The sequence below is a fragment of the Solanum lycopersicum genome, chromosome 3, assembly GCF_036512215.1.
Source record: "Solanum lycopersicum chromosome 3, SLM_r2.1".
In the NCBI taxonomy this organism is placed as follows: Eukaryota; Viridiplantae; Streptophyta; class Magnoliopsida; order Solanales; family Solanaceae; genus Solanum; species Solanum lycopersicum.
In genome coordinates this window covers 3,606,158-3,626,883 of record NC_090802.1, presented here as the reverse complement: position 1 = coordinate 3,626,883, position 20,726 = coordinate 3,606,158, and the positions used below count along the sequence as shown (strand labels likewise).

At 30.7% G+C, this 20,726-nt stretch overlaps 3 protein-coding genes across 4 annotated transcripts; 2 read left to right on the top strand and 1 right to left on the bottom strand.

The window, feature by feature from the left end:
• Nucleotides 1–967: 967 nt before the first annotated feature.
• On the top strand, nt 968–5,270 carry LOC101257739 (short-chain dehydrogenase TIC 32, chloroplastic). Its single transcript, XM_004234369.5, has 8 exons — nt 968–1,908; nt 2,330–2,561; nt 2,658–2,737; nt 3,472–3,625; nt 4,058–4,136; nt 4,401–4,485; nt 4,808–4,854; nt 4,975–5,270. Exons 1-8 carry the CDS (start codon nt 1,803–1,805, stop codon nt 5,131–5,133), a joined length of 942 nt encoding a protein of 313 aa, XP_004234417.2. The 5' UTR covers nt 968–1,802; the 3' UTR covers nt 5,134–5,270.
• Nucleotides 5,271–5,781: 511 nt separating this feature from the next.
• On the bottom strand, nt 5,782–8,400 carry LOC101258529 (peroxidase P7-like). Its single transcript, XM_004234371.4, has 3 exons — nt 8,075–8,400; nt 7,102–7,293; nt 5,782–6,476 (listed from the first exon to the last, which is right to left on the bottom strand). The coding sequence occupies exons 1-3, from the start codon at nt 8,291–8,293 to the stop codon at nt 5,925–5,927; spliced, it is 963 nt and encodes a 320-aa protein (XP_004234419.1). The 5' UTR covers nt 8,294–8,400; the 3' UTR covers nt 5,782–5,924.
• Nucleotides 8,401–15,143: 6,743 nt separating this feature from the next.
• LOC101246319 (short-chain dehydrogenase TIC 32, chloroplastic-like) lies at nt 15,144–20,681 on the top strand. Of its 2 annotated transcripts, XM_010319325.4 has the most exons (9): nt 15,167–15,415; nt 15,897–16,128; nt 17,220–17,299; nt 17,866–18,019; nt 18,550–18,628; nt 19,220–19,304; nt 19,859–19,905; nt 20,104–20,191; nt 20,322–20,681. In XM_010319325.4, exons 1-8 carry the CDS (start codon nt 15,310–15,312, stop codon nt 20,167–20,169), a joined length of 849 nt encoding a protein of 282 aa, XP_010317627.2. In that variant the 5' UTR covers nt 15,167–15,309; the 3' UTR covers nt 20,170–20,191; nt 20,322–20,681. The 2 variants fall into 2 exon arrangements, with proteins under 2 accessions (XP_004234460.2, XP_010317627.2); XM_004234412.5 differs by lacking the exon at nt 20,104–20,191 and having other exon boundaries at nt 15,144–15,415.
• The last annotated feature ends 45 nt before the right edge of the window (nt 20,682–20,726 follow it).

The window sequence follows — 20,726 nt, the reverse complement described above, 5'->3', positions numbered from 1 at the left end:
CCCCCATCAATTTTGTTTTTTCTAAAAAAATTGTTTTTGAAAATTTTTATTTTTTATTCCACCTCCACCCAAATCATTTTTTCTATCAATTTTTTTAACATTTTTTTTTTTGAGAATTACAATTTTTTTATTATTATTTTTACGCTAACACCTCCCCCCTCCCCGCCGCGCCACCCCCATAGTCTCTCTTTTTTTTTAAAAAAAAAAAAGTATTTTTGAAAATTTCATTTTTTATGTCACCCCCACCCAAGCCCATCCTCGTCAAAAAATATTTTCGAAAAAAATATTTTCGAGAAATATTTCAAATATATTTTTTTTTCATTTTTGCACAATATCCATCAAAAAAAAATTGGATCAGGTGTGTGTAAGATCTCAGGGTCGAATTTTGGAATGGTCATAGGGATTTTGTCCTACTTTGATGTCAGGGGGTCCTAAATTAATTATCTAGGTTGATTTTTGGATCAGAAATTATTTTTCTAGAGAGTATTTTTTTCAGTCTCGAGCCTAAAAAAAAAGATATTTTTTGAAAAATATTTTTCATTCACCAAGCAAACATCACAAAAAGAATTTTACTCACTAATTAAATATAAAAAATAAAAATAAAAATCTACTTATTTTTCAAGAAAATATTTTCTACCAAAACACACCCTAGTAATTTAGCGCGGCCCCAAAAAAAAACATTTGATATCTCAAGGTAGAATTGCTATTCATTTGTAAAAAGTGAAATTGATATGGCTTTTCATAATTTTTTTCTTTATACGAATAAAATATTTTTTAAGAAAATATTTATCTAATTATATTTTTCTCCCAAAGTCGTTTTGCTTATTTGGTTGGACGGACATGAAGAGAATGGAGTGCTAGCATGCCAATCATATTGTAAACGACAATGATATTCACATGTTTTTTAAAGTTCAAATTTAAATTCTATTTAAAGTTTTAAATATTAACATTTATAATCACAAAACGTGATGTACTTAGTATTGTATCATCAGAATCATCATTCAGTTATGGTGGACGTATTTTTACCAAGTATAGAAATTAAATCATTCTTAAAAATATCCAAACACTTTTTGCTACTCGAAATCGGTTGGATGATTTTTCTCAAGTTGATAATTTTTTTTCAATGTACATTTTAATATTATGTGTAGTTCGTAATTTAGTTATTTTTTAATGTTTAACTAATTAATATTGCATAGAAACTGTAGATGAAAATGAAAGATGTCTTGTCGATTTTTATGTTAACATTTTTAAATTATAACTTAATTTTAAAAATAATTAAAAATATATTTTTTTAAAAAAGTGAGTTGTCCTAGCATGACTTGTTGTCTACATAATTGTGGGTTGGATCAGTTATTTTTTTGACGCACAAAAAAAATGGGTCATATTGGTTTGACCGATTAAATTTCAAAGCATATATAGCTAGTTTAGTCGGTGAACCAATTCATATTGACAATTTTAGTAATGAGTATACCATCAAAGAAGATTACTCATCTCTTAAATAGAGATCTTGAGTTTTAAATATAATTTTTTTTTTTTAATAAAAAGTACTTTCATCTTTGGGTAAAAATTTATTTATGTATTATGCGTTTTTTAATCTTTCGAGTAAGAAAATATATAGAGATTTAACAAACAAACTAAAAAAAAACAAAAATCACAATATAGTAATGAGTAATGCCATCAATATCCGTGCAAGCTGAGTTTTTGTCTGTTGCACCATTTTCTCAGTTGCACAATTTTCCATAGCTAGTGAATAGAGTGAGTGATACAGAAACAAGCAGAGCAGCAAATTGAACCTTAAAACTATGTGGCTTTTCAAAAGAAATGGACCATCTGGGTTTTCGTATTCCTCTACTGCTGAAGAAGTAACCCATGGAATCGACGGCTCCGGTCTCACCGCCATTGTTACAGGTACTTTCACTTTTTGGCGGCGTATGTGTTTTTACCGATTAAACTATAAATCAATCAATTTCACTTTGATAATCTGTTATTCATGCGTTGATTTTATTTTGCCCTGACCACTGTTGCAACGATTAATTTGGTCGAGGGATTTTATTGATATAAAAATTAAATTTGAGTTGTTTCTAAGTTCGATGAATAAATTTTATAAATTATCAAAATTGAGTGATCTTTGAACTCATTTTTTTACTTGTACATTTTGTTGAGTGTCATAATTTATTAATCTCTTCTAGTTTTTGTATAAACCACAATCGATGTGATGTCATGTTTAGATGAAATCTTGTAAGTTTTTACAATAAATATTTACATGAAAAGATCAAAAAAAATTGTTTGCCTCTCCAAATGTTATAAACATGCATGGATCCATTTGCAGGAGCATCTAGTGGTATTGGTGCTGAAACTAGCCGTGTTCTTGCTCTGCGCGGAGTTCATGTTATCATGGCTGTTAGGAATATGACTGCTGGAAAAGATGTTAAAGAAGCAATAGTTAAGGAAATCCCTGCTGCCAAAGTAGATGTAATGGAATTAGATCTTAGTTCACTTGATTCAGTGAAGAAATTTGCAGCTGATTTTATATCATCGGGTCACTCATTGAACATCTTAATGTAAGTGAAGAATAAGAGTACTAATCAGATTTGCCATTTTGCAAGAATCTCTATCTCCATAAATATCTACTAACATTATATCTTGTCATTCTTAAGTAATAATGCAGGCGTGATGGCAATTCCCTTTATGCTCTCCAAAGACAATATAGAGCTGCAATTTGCCACAAATCATCTAGGTATGGCTGTTAATCACAACTATTACGTGTTGAAGACGAGAATAATCGGGTCATGCTATGGAGAAGACATAGAAAGTTGAAGTCTAGAAATAGAACAAATATCTTAGATAGTTGCATCTTTTCTTTCCACGAATAGTTCTGCAAGAAAAATGATAGCATAAGGTTTATCTGATTAAATGTACTATCTCCCTACCAGACAATGGTGTGCGTTCAAAATATGAAAAAGTAAACACACGAAGAAGCTAATGGGTACATAAAAAATAATTTTAACTATGTATAAATAGTGCGGAAACATCGCTGAATCCCAGCTTCCTGATAATACTAAAATGAAGGTTCAGTTTTCCCTTAAAGGAGATCCATGATCGAGTTGTCAATACTTTTTCAACTTAGACTTCATTTGTTAATGTGGACGGAGAAAGCCTTTTAAGACCCGAATTAGCGTAGATGTGCAACAATGATACTAGGGAGACAAAGCATGATTTTAAAATACTACTGCTTAGGCTTTCTATGTTGAAGCCAGTTTTATTTGACGTAGAAAGCCTTCGCCCATACTTTGTCATCCCATTTTCAGTCACACAATACATATGTAACAGATGTTACAAGGTTTGGATTTGATGTACTACAATAATAGATGAAAGATGCGCGATGATTCTATAATTGCACTTTTAAGAGGGAAAATGCATACCCACTTAATCATCTTAGCCATAATTATTCTTTTTTTCTTGTGTTTGAAGGTCACTTCCTTTTGACAAATTTGTTGTTGGAGAAGATGAAGGAGACAGCATCTGAAACAAAGAGAGAGGGAAGGATAGTCAATGTTGCATCAGACGCTCATTATGTTACATATCGTGAGGGAATTCTGTTTGACAAAATTAATGACCAGGAAAGGTAATCATAATTATGTTTCGGTATTAGTTCAATCAAGTCTATAAGAGTGTGAAGTTCAAATGTCAAAATATCTACCAGTGCCGTTATGTATTTATTACCTGCAAGATGCTTAGTAACTAACTATCCACCTCACTACAAATCACTCTTAATCAGTGCTTATCCTCGTGACAAATATAGTAAACTAACAGCCTACTTATCCATTCTCAATTAAAGGAAACCTCCATTTGCTCAGAATCATTGCTTCAGTTGCTTGATGACTTCTGTAAGAATATGGGATAGTTCTGTCTTACAGCTCCAGAATTTCTATGCTTGCTGTGTTCTATTGCTGTACCTTCTTGGTACTAGCTACTATAGTGAAATTTATTAAGAAAAACACACATTTGGCCATTGTAAATTCATTTATACTTTTTGTTGTTTCTAACCTGTTTGCAGCTACAGAAAGTTCTCGGCATATGGCCAATCAAAGATGGCTAACATACTGTCAACATATGAGCTCGCGAAGCGCTTAAAGGTGTTTTCTCAGAAATATATCTTACATGCTGCTTTCTCATCTTATTTTCATATTGGGTTTATGTGTAACTCACAGTTTTGCTCCATTCCAAGAGACAAAACACATATGTTGCTTGGTGTGGGCATTTTGGTATTTCCTTTTCACACTTCAAGAAATGCTTGGTTTGCAGTTCCTGGCCTCTGTATTCAATCATAGCTAGAGCTGAGGGGTCCATGTTATGCAACTAAACTCTTAAGAATTTTAGTTGATCTTTACTTTGAACAGGAAGACGGTGTGGAAATAACTGCAAACACACTTAATCCTGGAGCAATCTCAAGCAATCTTTTCCGTCATATGACTATCGTTAATGGTAATAATATTCCCTCTTTCTGCTTTCTTTTCCTTTCTCCTTTTCGTTTAGTACCTGCTTCAAATTGTTATAATGGAATGTGTAGCGCGTTATGCCTTCTTTCGATATCTCAAATCGAGCATCTAGCGCTAACTGATGCTAAATCATGACATGGCAGGCAGATGGCATTTGCCTTTTGTTTTGTCTTTCAATATCTTTCTCACTTCTCAGCTCTGTTTTGGTTGAGTTTCTAATTTTTACTGTTTTGGCCTAAAGAGAAGCTTTTCATAACGTCTGTTCTCTACTTATTGTTGGTTAATGCTACGTCTTCTGTATGGCCCAGGCTTAGTAAGCACGATTGGAAAACTCCTGCTTAAAAATGTTCAACAGGTATGTTCTACATGAATTAGTTAAATTGCAAATTTCACCATTTTCTGCATATTGCTTTGTAAGTGTAAACAGGTACGGCAAATGATCAGTTTTTAACTTCCATTTGTTCGTCTTCTCTAGGGAGCATCAACCACCTGTTATATAGCATTGAATCCACAAGTGAAGGGGGTGAGTGGTGAATATTTTCAGGACAACAATTTGGCCACCCCATCGAAGAAGGCTAGGGACATGGATTTGGCTAAGAAACTCTGGGATTTTAGTGTGGATTTGGTTAAGTAACAAACAACATATATCAGTAAGTAGTGGTGGTTTGATTCGATTCTATGTATTATCGGTTTTCAATTTTTAAATAAGCTAAACCAATAATAAAATAATAAGATATTCTTTATCGTTTATCGATTTACCCAATAAGAAAATGCTCATAAAATATATATATATATATATATATATATAATTTCTCACTTCTCTATTTGACATAATACAATGAGACAAGCAAATCAGCTTGTATGTTTTGATACAGTGAAACAGGAAATATAATGAAAAATTGCATGTAGTATGAAGACTACAAAACATAATATGGAATAAGTAGAAGTACGTATTATGATGTGTGAAGTGTGTAGATAGTAGTATATACTCAAACAGTGTCTAGTTATCGTTTTAATGATTTATCTGTTTATCCAATAATTCAATATTAAAAAACATATCAAATCAATGAGTCAATAATTTTTTTTTTTGTAAAATCATTAAAAGTTGACCCAATAACATTATTTTCCATTCGACTAATAACATTTTTTTCAATTCGATTTATGCACGCCCCTCAGTTAAATATGGATTTGGTGTTGTATTTTCAAATTTAATCATTCTTCAGCTCTCTGCAAATGTTGAATTTTTTGGTAAAAGTTTAAGATTACACTCATGTTTCCGATATTTAAAATCATAAAATTCAAAAATCTCCATTTATTTCGTAAACTTCGTGTCTAGTTAACTGATTGACACTGATATTTGGTAGAGGAAGTGATACAACAACTTACGATAGAAATTATGACAATTTTAAATTCGTAACAACTTAGTTAGTTAATAGCCCTGCAGTTTGTTCTAATCTCTCCATTAGTTCCAGTAAGTGGACTAATATTCCCCATCTTCACCATAGCTGCAGCAAAATCACTTCTAAAACTCGCACCATTGTTACTATAACTCCTCACCAATGCATCCTGAGATCCACCGTTAAACAATTCCTGATCCGAGTGAAGCAACCCACGCCGAACCACTAGGTTCTGATAATAATCATTATCGAACCGGTTCGGAGTCTGGATATCCAACGGGGCCAAATTGGCGTCGCCGCCGGAAGCAGGGCAGGTAGCCCTGCGCGTGGCGGCGAATTGCGGGTCGATGTTGGTGTCGTTGTAGATCCGGTTTCTGAAAGTGGTGCACCGAGCCTGGCCGATCGTGTGGCTGCCGGATAGTGCCGTCATGTCACGCGCACTTAGGCCTTTGGCGGAGAACATGGAAATTAAAGTTGCAAGACTGGAAGACGGTGCGGGGATTTGGGTGTTGGCGGCGCTTTGGCTCGCGGTCCTTGCGTCTCTTCGGCCCAATGGCACTGCCCATGATGGCCCTCCAAGCTACATAAACAAATTAATTCAGCTTGGTCGAACTCATAAACAAATTCTTAAATTTGTTAGATTTTTTTCCTTATCTCAACTACGTCATTTTTCTATTGAATCACCCATAATTTGTTTCTTTTAAACATCGTTAGTTGATTTTGATCGACTATTCTATTATAAATGTCTTCGATTGTGTTCGTATTGTAATTTTTTTTTACTAAAGAATGACGACAAACTGTGTTAGTTTCACTTGTATTCTAATATATTCAAATGACTTGAAATAAAACATCATTACTCTCGAACATTTTCATTGTTAATTGGACTAATGAGTTCTCGAACAATATATGTACCTTCAAAAATTTGATTTCACATCAGCCAACAGTGTTTGTTTAAAATGAACAAACTATCGGCGGTTCAATGATTCAATAGGAAAATGACATAGTTAAGGTACCTTAGGAAAAAAACCAAACAAGTTTAGGATTTATTTATGTATTTAGCCATCATGTTTTATTGTGAAACTTTTTTATATATATATATATATTATTTTCAAAGTGAAAAAAATAAAAGCATCGTAAAAGTTAAATGTTTCTAAATAAGGAAGCATGAAAATTGTGAGGTCAGTATTGATAAAAGGATTACTAACCAGTACGGTGCCTTCTCGAGCAGCAAGAGCAAGAATATCCGCACAAGAGATAACGTTAGGACAAGCAGCTTCAACTTGAGTTTTAATGGTGTCTATCACTTCATATCCTCTTGCTGAATTTCTGTTTGGATTTGCATTCTTTTCTCCTATAAAAGTTGATGTGTCATCCAGTAGTATTGATGCATCGCACCCCTAAAAGTAATAGAAAATTATCACAGTAGAATAAAGCAAATGCTTTCTGAATTATATTCCTTTCAAATTTTTAACAAAGAAAAATGCACAAGTATCCCCTCAATCTATGTTCGAAATCTTAGAAACAGACTTATACTATATTAAGATTCTATTACTCCCTGAATTTATTTTATTAGTAATTTTCTACCTCTTTTTGGCCTACGAGACTCTAATTTTAAAGAAAAAGTCAATCACCGTTGGACTTACAAAATAGTACAATTTAAGACTCTGAAATTTGTGATCATATATATATATATATATGTGTGTGTGTGTCATAACAATAACATCTAAGTAACTATAGATTCATATCTATTTCAAGAGAAAATTATTATTCTGTTAGAAATGAACTAAGAAACTATTGTAGCATAGTATCCGTTTGGATTGACTTATTTTAAATATTTTAAAGCCAAAATAGCTTTTAAGTAATTTTAAAATGTTTGGATAAAGTTAAAAAATATTTATATTAAATCCAAAATAACAAAATAAACCAAAAGTACCACCTCAAATGAGGAAGTATACATTAATACTACATTATATAGGCCCCACTCATCAATATATGTTGTATTTTATTAAAAGAGTGTACTTTTATATCGATAGATAAAAATAGTACTCTTAAATGTCACATATATACTAAATTTCCGCTTTGCGGAGTTTTAGATACAATACAAAATCGTTTCCACATAATAAATAAGATATGTTTTGTGATCGATAACAATGAAAATGAAGATAGAAATAAGCTTACGTTAACGAAGCAATCATGGAAGAACAATCGAAGAATAGAGGCACCAAGTCTGGCCTCTCTATTCACAGCTTGTGTCATTGCATTTCTTACAATTGTCTGCAGATTAGGGCACGACGTCCCATAAAAATTGGCTGATAATTGGGCATTGCTAAAGCTAACAACAAAGCACAATAAAACACACAAAAATGCCAAAATGAGGTTCCTATTTAGAGACACCATAATGCTTAAATATAAACAAATTTAATATCTTTTAGAGCAAAGTAAAAGAACTCTATGATATTTGTATAATATGACCATGCATGAGGCCCTTTATATACAAGTAAGATAAGATACGTACATTGTTCATTGAGTGACATAAAAAGTGCAAAAGTCAACTTTATTTTAAATTTTATCGTTTACTTTTTTTAGAGTAAGCAAAGTAGTAGCAAGAGAGAAAATTTCATGTGAACAAATTAAAGTGAGGATTTATTCAAACTTAGCTGCTCCAACCGCGTTTTTATTCACTTTGATTTGATTTGATATATGCAAACTCGAACAGATATACATATATTAAGGATTGTGTTAAATATATATGGTGAATTCAATATAATACGAATTATTCATGAACTTTAAATATATTCTAAAAGAGAGCTAGAAGTCGATATATGAGTTCAGTTGAATATATTATAGGTTTAGATGAGATTAGGGGTGAAGCAAAAGTTTAAAATTTCGACACATATTTTATATTTATTTTAAAATTTCATGTAATGTGTATATATAATTTATTATGAGCAACCCAATGAAATTATATTTTTCAGAATGCAGACTTTTTAATTTCAAATTTCTATCTTTGATTTGCTTCTAAATTTTAAGATAAAACTCATTAAGTATATTCATGAGTTTAATTTATAACCTAATTAATTACGAACGATTGATATTGTCATCTTACTCCCTCCATCCACTTTGATATTTTCTATTATACACTAAAACATCATTAAATTAATTAATAGCTTTTCTAATATAATATTTTTCTCCAATTCCGACTTAGGGTAATAGAAAAATCATCACTCATTTTGATGATATAATAAGATATATATTTTGATCCATAAATAAATATATGATCGCGATTAATATAATTATAAAGTAATAATTTTAAAAATGCAAATATATCTAAGACGATTTAGTGAAATGTGATTCTATTTTGTTCCCTTTTTTTTTTTTTGTTAAATTTAAATCTAATTGAACCTAATTATCTCTACTTTTCTTATTGCATCCAAAAGTTTCGGTATTGTCTTTTTGAACTGCACCATAAAATTGAGAAGAGTTCTAAATGCGATATGTGTTTCCTTAGCGTAACTGGATCCCAAAATATTGTATCATCTTCAACTTTATCATCAACATTTTTTTTCAATGGTATCTCCAATTTCTTCAAGCTCCGAACCTTTGAACATGTGTCATTTTCACTCATCCAACAAGTTATTGACGTTCATTTATCGCGGTAATCGTGATCGTTATATTAATCATGACCTTAAGTTCATAAATGACGTTTTCACAAGTGAGTTTATTTATTAAATACTCCAAGATTTCATCCCCCAACAAATTTATGATATCAAAACACACTTTTTAAATTAATAAATATTAATTTATTGATTAACCAATACTTTTATTAAATAATAAAATTTTATAAAATTTTATGGTATCAAGATGTCTCTTTTTATTTGCACAATTTTATTTTTTTTAAAAAAAAAAACTAAAAGATAATTATCACTAGATGAGGTAGGTACCTTAAATTTGGGGGACGGTTTGACTTCTATTTTTGTATACATATTAAGTGGATATATTTCATTTTCTACTATAAATATAAATTACATGCAAAAAAGACACAGAATATATATAGTAGCTATATTTCATTTTCAAAGAAGTGTTATAGCTGCATGTCCCTTTTATTTATTTCAATTTCAATTTTCATCCGCAATTGATATATATATAGTCACTCTACCTATTAATTCTTGTTGACTAATTATATAGCAATAGCCAATTCTACTTCATCCTCTTCTTAGCATTTATTTATTTATAACAAAATATATACTTCCTTCGTTTTATAAAAAATGATTTTATTTTTATTTGATGCAGAGTTTAAAAATATAAAAAAGACTTTTAAATTTTATGGTTCTAAATTAAACGTTAAGCCAAGTATACAAAATTGCTCTTTGATCTTGTGACCTTAAATATGTCACGTGAAAATCTAAAGTTAAAATGTTTTAAAAAAAAAGAGGTCATTCATTCTTTTTTAAACAAATAGAAAAAAAATAATAATTCTTCTTCTCTTGTTAAACTAACTCTATGTTTGGATCATTGTTATTAATTGTATTGTATTGTATTGTTACTTAAAATGTATTGTACTATATTGTTATATTTCGTTGTTACGTAATAATGAAAATCCCTATTTTATAGAACAACCAATTTGGTTTGTTCTTATTGTTACTTAATTTCTTTTTTCAATTGTATCTTTTCATAATATTTTAAAATACTATTTTACCCTTTACCTTAATTATTTAAATCTAGTCAAACCTCCTACCCTAGAATAATTAAGGATATTTAAGTAAATTTATAAATTATTATACAGTACTATACAATCAAACCAAACAATTAAAATGTTACTAAACAACAACAAACAATACAATCTAGCCAAACATTGTATCTACCGTACAATACAGTACAATATAATACAATATATTATGAAACAATAGATAACAATGATCCAAACAAAATGTAAAATAGACAGGTAAAATGAGATTGACCCATTTACATATTTTAGATGGCTAACTTAATTATATAATAGTTGAATGAAAATTCTTATAATTTTGTTCATTTAAAATTTGAAATTGAAACATTTTATTAATCATTGAAGTATTCAATTAGAATAAAATTTAATTGATGGTTTACAAACTCAACATTTTTTTATTATTATGTAGGAAATTTTCTTACATATTTGGACCAAGTCTTTTTCATCCATTAATTTTGATTAGCAAATAATTGAATATGTTCAAGTGTCAACCTTTTACCTGCTCAAACACATATTTTTTTTGTGAAAGAAATCAAAACACCTCGACGTTATTTGTAGTTTCTATATGTGCAAATTTTAAAAAATTTCAAAACAAAGTAAACAAATAGATGGCCATATTCACATGGGGTGTGACCCACATATTATGCAATTAGTAATTATTTGATTTGAAATTCAGAGGCGCGGGTTCAACGTAATTGGGGGTCTAAAGTAAAATTTTAATTTGTGGTCTAAAATATAAATATATTTCATACACGTATTTATTAGATAAATTTTTTTTACACTATTTAGAATAAAATTACTAGTACATAATATTATTTTTTCAATATTAGTTTTAGGTAAGATTTTGTCAACTCAACATTGAAAAACATCTTTTAGTTGAAACAATTATTATATGTATTGTTAACATAATGATATAAGTACCATAGAATTTGACCAAAAAAGTTTACGACTTGGTATACATCATTTTAATATGTTTAGAGTAATGCTTGAAACTAAAATTAAAAATTAAAAAAAATCTATGATTCACTTTGTTCAACACTTTTACTTGCTATTTCTTATTTTTAACAAAGTACAAAAAAAATTTAGTGGATAAAATAATTTATTTTTAAAAAATTACTTTTTATTATAAATAATTATTTTTTCTATAAAAAATTTAACACATAATTTATTCTTGTCAAGAATTTGAGGCCCCCGAAATTTGGGGGCCTAAGACAAATGCCTTATTTTTGAAAGGGTAGAGCCGGCCCTAATTTGGATAATTGGGATTGATCTCGTCAATATTTTTTTAGTCGAGCATTTTACATAGGACTTGTCTAATACAATTTATATCTTCAGTATGATTTGTAGACTATAACAATAATGTATTCAGATCTTTAATTATGTAATGTCTAAAAAATATGAGATTTATGTAATTATAAAAATAATAGGGATAGAAGGTAATTTAAATTTTTACACCATGATATTTATGCAAGATATACTTTTTTTTTTCTTTTCTAATTTCATATTAATCCGTTTAAAATCTCAAAATTTTGACAATTATTATTATTTCTTAATACTATTTCATATTTTTCTTTCTGGCAATTGTAATTCGCAAGGACTTATATTTATGAACTTCGAAAGATACTTAATATTTTCTTTTTCGTAATATCAAACTCTTGCTCTATTTTTAATTGTATAGGTTAATAAATCGATTATAGCGAAAGCAATTAATGTAATAGGTCTAATTATACTAATTCCATCTAATAATAGTTCATTGTACTATTTTTGAATGTCTAATAATACATGTCAATTTTATAAAATTAATGAATAATCACACTTATTTTTAAACTTATTCTTATCATTAATTAAAATTATATTTCTGTTACATTTTTCAAGACATTATATTTAATTATATTCAAAGCGTGATATAGTATTTATAGTTTCTTAAGAAATGAGCAAAGTCAATAGTGGACAAATATTGTTGGAGAGAGCAGAGTTTTAGGGTAAAAATATCCTTCAATTATACCTCAAACTTAAACTATATCATTAAAATATCATTTTATTAGAAAACATCTTTTAACTATATCCCAAACTTAAATTACATCCTTAAAGTATTATTTTTATTAGAAAACATCCTTTAAGTATTTGTAAGTGAATAACTTTCATTCTTTTGTTAGATACTGTCAAAAAAACTAAGGAATCTTACGAAAATATGAGCAGTTAACGTGACTGTCAACAAAAATTATTATGCATAATTTCATTACTTTCTACAAGAAGTTCTTGAAAAATATAAAAAATATTAGACATTGTTGCTTATGGAAACTATAAATGATTGGAAGGTGTGAGCGTACATTATCTGCCTTTTTCATAACGGAAAGAAGTTGAAGATTAATTATTTTTATCTTTTTCTTAACCAATTAAGTTAATAGATTTTTGGGTCAATCTAATATCGAAGTGACCAAAATATAGATTATGTCTCGTATTTGAGTTTCATTCTACATTATTATAATGAGAAGTCTCCAACAAATGTTGCTTTTAGCATATTCAATTGAAAAGAAACATATATAAACTAATAATATTTTTAATTAAAATTATATGAAAAATGAATTAAAAAAAGGGTCAAATTAAAAGATTTTGTGTAATTCTTAACTCAATTACGAAAAGGTTCACGATAATATTCTTGACATATCTAAGAATAACAATTAGGAAGGGACGGTTTATATTTTGTGGGATATATCGATTAGTTTTCTAATAAATTCAAGTAGAATGATGAAAATTGTTTACTTTAAAATACTTGAAGGATATTTTATGAGAAGAATGATACTTTAAGACTATAGTTTGAGTTTGAGGTATAATTTAAGGATGATTTTGACCAAAAACTCAAAATAATTGATCTCCAACTTTTTTTTGTTACAAAAAGGCAAATTATGTACGCTCACACCTTCCAATCATTTTTAATTTCCATAAGCAACAATGTCTAATATTTTTTTTATATTTTTCAAGAACTTCTTGTAGAAAGTAATGAAATTATGTATAATAACTTTTGTTGATAGTCACGTTAACTGCTCATTTTTCATAAGATCCTTTAGTTTTTTGACAATATCTAACAAAAGGATGAAATTTGTTCACTTACAAATACTTAAAGGATGTTTTCTGCTAAAAATGTCACTTTAAGGATGTAGTTTAAGTTTGGGGTATAAATAAAGAATGTTTTCTACTAAAAATGATACTTTAAGGATATAGTTTAAGTTTGAAGTGATGAATGATGTTTTTGGACAAAAATTCGAGAGGGCACTAAACCCCAAAGTGAGAAATTCAACCTTTTTTTGTCTTGTAAATATTTATATTAGTATTATTACATTAAATTTAAAGGTAAAATGACGCGGTTAAGCAAATTTATACTATTTAATTACTCATCATAACTATAGTATACTATAATTATCACTTGTGATTAACATTAACCATTAGTTACGTGGACTAACTTTGAGTTTGTATAATTAATCACGTTTGTATATGTATAATTCACCACATTTGTATAATTCGCAACTAACAATTCTTTGTTTGATTTGTATTTGTACGTGTACGATGGTTTGTATTTGTATATGAATTCCTTTGGTTTTTCACTTTTATCATCATATACATTCAATCTTTTTGTGTATAACTTTAAAGTTTGTATAAACGTGTTGTTTTTGAATTTTGTATAATATAATTTATATATGTAATTTGTATAATATATTTTGTATAATTGTTTAAAGTTTAAATGTTTTATGTTTGTATCAATTCGTTATTTCGAGTTTGATTATATTTGTATAATTTCAGATTTTATATTACTCAATTATAAAAAAACATGTGAATTATTCAAACTTATCTGCGAATTATACAAACGAGATATGAATTATTTAAATTATTCTCCTCTCTCATCCCTCTCCAAATCTCGTTCGCCTCTTTCCTCCCTCTCTCAATCTCTCACGCCAGAATATACAAATACATATGTATAATATTATCTAACCGATATACATATATAATTCACATCTCTCCCACTGTATTCCTTCTCTCGCTTGCCTCTCTCCTTCCTCTCTCAGTCTCGCTCATCATTCTCCTCCTTATAACATGTAGCTACGAGTTGTAATTAACAAAATATACTTTTAAAGCACAATTAATCTATTTTTTAATAACTACATGCAAAAGTTTTTCAAATTTTTAAATTATAAAATTAAATATTTGAAGTGGGCTAGTCCAGTGAGAACTTCAGCCCATGTAAGGTTGAATCGGAAGGAAAACATTACCTCTTCTAAGATACGTTCCTCTCGTTAAGTAATGTATAATTTGCAATATATTAAATAATTAAAAAATATATTCGAAAGTAATAAAAATTTTAGACAATTACAATTAAGAAACTTTCAATATAGTATATAAGATATGCTAAATGTATGAAATTTGTGTACTTTGTACCTATTTTAAAGCCTATCAGACTGGCCAACCAAATTTCACGGGATTCTATGAGGTTAGCTTGTATTGACGACTCTAATTACTAATTGCTTCCTCAATTCATTTTGAATGAGTAGGCAAATAATAGAGTGCATATTTATTTATGGAGAAGAAATAAGGATACATTATTAGTTAAAATATTTGTAAAAAATCAAGAAAAATATGCCAGGGCAGAAGTAGAAAGGTTGAGTTTTTGTAGCTTTGGGAGAGAAGAAGGTGAATAATGTGGTTTCTTAGCAAAAAGGGTCTTTCTGGATTCTCCCCAAACTCAACTGCTGAGGAAGTAACTCAAGCAATTGATGGCTCTGCTCTTACTGCCATTGTTACAGGTTCTACTCTCTTGCTCAATTTCAAATTGAACCTCCCCATTTTTTTATTTTAAGTTTCTTGGTTTAGTATTATATTATCATTATACGTTTCAGTTTATTTGTCTAATTTGACTTCGATAAAGTTTTTAATCTTGTAGTATTAGACATGTTATGTTCGAAAATTGAAATAAAAGAGTGGCTAAACTTTATGGGAAGGGACTAAAAATAATTTTTTTGGATTCATGTATCCTACACTTAGTGGATATTCCATAAAGAAGAACTGGACTTGTTAGTTTGAATGAATTTTGTATGATTCTATGGAATGAAAAGAACCAAATAGACCAAAATGTGTATGAAGGATCCATGTAGCTCACCCTAACTGGTTTGGGATTGAGGCATAGATGTTGTAGTATTTGAAAATTGAACTGTTTATCCGCGCTCTCTTTGTCTTTGTCGATATGTGCTAGACTATTCACACTTTCACATTCATGATGGTAAACAGGAGCATCAAGTGGGATTGGTGCGGAAACTGCACGTGTTCTTGCATTGCGAGGTGTGCATGTAATTATGGGGGTAAGGAATATCTCTGCTGGAAAACAGGTTAAAGAGATGATAATTAAAGATGTCCCGCAAGCTAAAATTGATGCCTTGGAGTTGGATCTCAGTTCACTTTCATCTGTGAGGAATTTTGCATCAAATTACAATTCTTTAGGCCTTCCTCTAAACCTGCTTATGTAAGTGCTTACTTTGAAGTCTCAAAAACCGAGAATCTTGTGTTAGAGAAAGTACACATATCTGCTGTGAATCTTATGCTCATTTCTATCCCTAAGTTATCATAAAAGGTGTGATCGTACAGGCATAAGCTGTAGATGTATGTATGTAAACAAAGAAACAAGAGAAAAGCATGTAGTTAAAAAGACAATAAGGGTAGCTAACGGTTGTTATGTGTTAGTTCTCAACCACAGTATGCTCCAGGTCTATATTATTAGGTAATCTTATCTTACAGTTGAAATGGAATGTCTTGAATGATTAGAGAAGTGTATAAATAAGAGTACTTTTAATATATTAAGTTCCAAATATATTCTATACAAATTCTAAGTCGACGCAACTATACTTTACACTACATTAAATAGGTTATTCAATAAATATTGTAGGAAGCATATATGATGAACTGTAATTCCTTATTTGAGTGTAACATATTGAACTTATTTGGTTTATCTCCAGAGTTTTCCTTCTCTGCTGTACATATGATAAGCTTTCTGTTTGCTATGATGTCAATATGAATATGGAGATCACTTATTCATACTCCACAATTCAGACAATGCAAAATTAGCATTCTGTTTTTTAAAGTGAGCAATTTATATTACTACGTATACTGTAATGCAACCTTTTAGACGATTTCCGGCCTATATTTCATGTCCCATTGGAAGATTCAGACAATACAAAAGTAAAATTATTGAAACTTGGTAATTTAATGTTATCAGTGATACTAATTTCTAATATCAGTTTTTGCTTCTATTGACAACCCCTAATTATTATGTTAATTGTCTCAAAGAAGCGATAATTCATCATAGATAATAATACCTGCATGTCTGTTTTACTTTACAATACTTAAAAATGTGACAGACTGAATCCAAGGCATTCAGATTTTGTTGCTGATATGGAAGTTCAGTTTGCTGATGAATAATCTACAGATAATATTTTTTGAGCCTTGCTCCTACCACCATTAGGGTGAACAGGACTTGCATTTATAGGCATGGTACTTGTGTTTTAGGCTGAATGATGAGCACAGAAGTAACTAGATAATTGCAATCTTGTGGCAAAGTAACAATGCAGGAATCATGGCAACCCCATTCGCACTTTCCAAGGATAACATTGAGCTGCAATTTGCAACAAACCATGTCGGTAAGATGCACGACATTTCCTACTACTTAACACTGAAATGAACTAGTCAATGAAAATGAGAATAGAACGGCTGGCGATTTTCTACGGAGATGATAAATTAAAATATCCCCAGCCTTTGGGCCTTAAAACTGGAATTACGAGGTCAATTTTGTCGCTAAGTGTTTATTGTGTATCAATCTATGTCCTGCTTGTTAGACCGACTGTGATTAACTTAGATGATTACCATGTCATGACAAACAAAACTGGCTTAGTATATGTCTACATTGTTACTTCCTTCTCTTTAGTGCTCATGAGCCTTAGTTTGTGAGGTTTTGTTTCCCAGAGTTCTGTATAATTTTATGACATCTTTTCTAGTTAAGTATCACTTAATGTGGGTATCCTAGTTGGTGCTTTTAGTGCTGAATGCTAATTGTTTTATTCTCATAGTTCTCCTTCGTTTGGTAAGCTTGTATATTCTTAGATTTCTGCATGACTTCCTGACATCTGGTGTTCAAATTATGTTTTTGGTGATATTGAAGTCAAATTGCATCACATTAAAGGATGATTGACAGAGTATATTTTTGCAGGCCACTTCCTTTTGACAAATTTATTGCTGGACACCATGAAAAAAACAGCTCGTGAGAGTAGAAAGGAAGGGAGGATTGTTAATGTCTCCTCACGTCGCCACAAATTTTCTTACAATGAAGGGATTCGGTTTGACAAGATTAATGATCAATCAGGGTGAACATGCTATAATCTGACATATCTTTTGAGTGCTAATTCTCTAGTTGTTGAGTCTTTGATTTTCTTCCATACAAATTTGACTAGTGTATATATTAGTGTCCCACAATGGCAGAAGATATTCTACACACTGCACAGAGTATCAGTAAAGAACTGAGTGTAAGGAACTTATCTTTGTGATCTCCCAATCTGCTCTCATTAGGACTGAGTATCTGCAAGAAACAGGATATAATTTCCTTGGTTGTCTTATCATTGACCAAGTTGGTATGAAAAAACCTTATAACCAGTGCTACTTCCAGTGACTGCTTGAAAAAACTTGCGCCCTTCACGAATTTAAAATATTTGGAGAATAATTGTCCCTAATTCTCAGTGATGAGAGCGACAAAGATGTTTAAGCCAAAGCTATTGATCATTTATGTGCAGTCATGAGGAGTGTTTACATGTGTTGTTTCCAGAAAATAGATGGAATGCGCTTATGCCTAAAAAACATTATCAGAAGTCTTTGACTTATGTGGATGAATGATCCTCAGGTATAATAGACTGTCTGCATATGGTCAGTCAAAGCTTGCGAATGTGCTGCATGCTAATGAACTTGCTAGACATCTAAAGGTACACACTTATCAAGTAAACTGTTTAATGTGTTTGAAGATTGAATTTTCTGATACATTTGATAAAAGTATTCTACCAGACTATACAGCTATATCATTTAAATATGTCAAATTTGAGACCTGGTAATTGTCAAATGGATTTACCATTAACTGAAACCTCCTCAACCGTAGATATTTCCTGGAGTAGATTGAGGATTGTAAGCAGAAAAACCAAAATGGTAGAAGTTTTTAGGCGTTGTACTTGCTGCTACACAAGTACTTCAAACAAAACCTATAATTTTCAGCATTTGTTACATATGTTTTCAAGAAAGCATCATCGATTACAGTGTCTGTCAATATGATATTGTGTTGTACACTTTTTGAGGTGCAATTCTTATCTTTTCAAGCATTAAAGTCCAGTACTCCTAGAATATCTAGTATAAGTTATATTGAATCCTCTCATTAGCTAATATTACCTGGCTTACAGAGCCTTTTGGTACCTTGCTTCACAATGGTATCTAGTATAAGTAGACGATAAGTTCTTTATTCATTTAAAGAATAATAATGTAGACATTCCCTCTAGGAGTAATAATGTGGTCATTTTCTTGAAAAGGATGAGGGTGTGGAGATTACAGCGAATTCGCTTCATCCAGGAGCCATTGCCACCAACCTTTTCCGTCAGAACAGCATCATCAGTGGTAATCTCTTTGACTTCTGAGTCGTGTGTTCTGCCGATTTCTGCATGGGTGCTACATGTAAAGTTCCACTGGATGGTATACTCTTGATTGTTTGCATTGTGCTCTTGCTTCATGACTTTATAGGTGAGAAATTAAGTTAAAATTGCTAGTGTTGAGAATGAACAACACCTGTCAGATGATGCTCCCTTGAGCTCGTAAGCATCTAACGAGCCAAATCTGGTTCGAAGCTGTCCATAGAGGGTCTTCTCAGTTGCTTGTTTCTGACATGTGTTCTTATGTCTTGTTCTTCACTAACGCTTGAAAATTTGTTATTTACATTTGATGACAGCTAATGTAACAGAAAACTATAACTGGATATCTGCTACTTTGTTTTATGAGTTTTATAAACATCTTCATGATTTCGTCAATATCTCACCTCAAATTAATAGACCCTGAGAATAATGGTTAAGTGGTTTAGAGTCCTGTGATTATCCTTTATGCATTAAGCTTGTGTACATTTTACTCTTTTTTTTTCCAGAAATGTTTAATCCACTCTACTCTTTTATGTGATACAGGCATTGTTAATGTCATTGGCAAGCATGTGATGAAAAATGTTGAGCAGGTAATGTTGGAGCGTGGAAAGTCTTATTAGTTTCTATTGTTTTAGACTGAGAATCTTTAACAAACACACAAGAATTTAACTTCGAAATCATGATTCATAAAGATTATCTATAAGTAGTGACTTTCATGACCCTTTTTTCTTTTTTGAAAAGAAGAGTACCTCATTAGTCCTTTCTTTTCTCCGCCATTACTGTTATAGTTTCGATTCCACGCCCTTGTGAAAGCAGCTAGCAAATCTAGGGCACCGGGTGGCTATGAAGGTTAAGGGAATGAGATCTCTTTGACATGTTTGAATTTAGTTATGACATTGAATCCTTAGTTTTGGCTGTTGCACCTCTTTCTATTTGGTAGCCAAGCAATGTTGTTTGCATAAGTTTCTTCATCTATTTGCTGATGTGAAAGTGGTATCCACAACAGGGAGCTGCAACAACTTGTTATGTGGCTTTGCATCCTGATGTTAAAGGTGTAAGTGGCAAATATTATGCAGACTGCAACATAGCTGAGGCAAGCCCCCAAGCTAACGATGCTGGATTGGCAAAAAGATTGTGGGATTTCACCGTGAGTTTAGTTCACTAACATAACATGCAATTTTAAACCTTGCTTTCGCGTAAAGAGGATTCGCACGTTGCTGTGTTGTGTATCTTGTAGTTTGTAAAGCATTACTACACTGAGAATCTCAAACCAGGTGGCCTTTGGCTCATCTCATGTTGTGCATTTACAGCATATAGCCAGTTTCTTTGAAATTATTTTATGAGGGGCTATGTGGTTATTTTGAAATCTGTTTTACAAGGTAATTTTGAATATCTTTGATAGTTTACCTGT

Excerpts from the sequence above, each read along its gene's own strand:
- LOC101257739 (XM_004234369.5), top strand. The coding sequence starts at position 1,803 with ATGTGGCTTTTCAAAAGAAATGGACCATCTGGGTTTTCGTATTCCTCT. Across the intron at positions 4,137-4,400 it reads AGCTCGCGAAGCGCTTAAAG|GAAGACGGTGTGGAAATAAC; the intron begins GTGTTTTCTCAG and ends TACTTTGAACAG. Across the intron at positions 4,855-4,974 it reads TGCTTAAAAATGTTCAACAG|GGAGCATCAACCACCTGTTA; the intron begins GTATGTTCTACA and ends CGTCTTCTCTAG.
- LOC101258529 (XM_004234371.4), bottom strand. The coding sequence starts at position 8,293 with ATGGTGTCTCTAAATAGGAACCTCATTTTGGCATTTTTGTGTGTTTTA. Across the intron at positions 7,294-8,074 it reads TCCATGATTGCTTCGTTAAC|GGGTGCGATGCATCAATACT; the intron begins GTAAGCTTATTT and ends TATTACTTTTAG. Across the intron at positions 6,477-7,101 it reads CTCGAGAAGGCACCGTACTG|CTTGGAGGGCCATCATGGGC; the intron begins GTTAGTAATCCT and ends TTGTTTATGTAG.
- LOC101246319 (XM_004234412.5), top strand. The coding sequence starts at position 15,310 with ATGTGGTTTCTTAGCAAAAAGGGTCTTTCTGGATTCTCCCCAAACTCA. Across the intron at positions 18,020-18,549 it reads AAGATTAATGATCAATCAGG|GTATAATAGACTGTCTGCAT; the intron begins GTGAACATGCTA and ends AATGATCCTCAG. Across the intron at positions 19,906-20,321 it reads TGATGAAAAATGTTGAGCAG|GGAGCTGCAACAACTTGTTA; the intron begins GTAATGTTGGAG and ends TATCCACAACAG.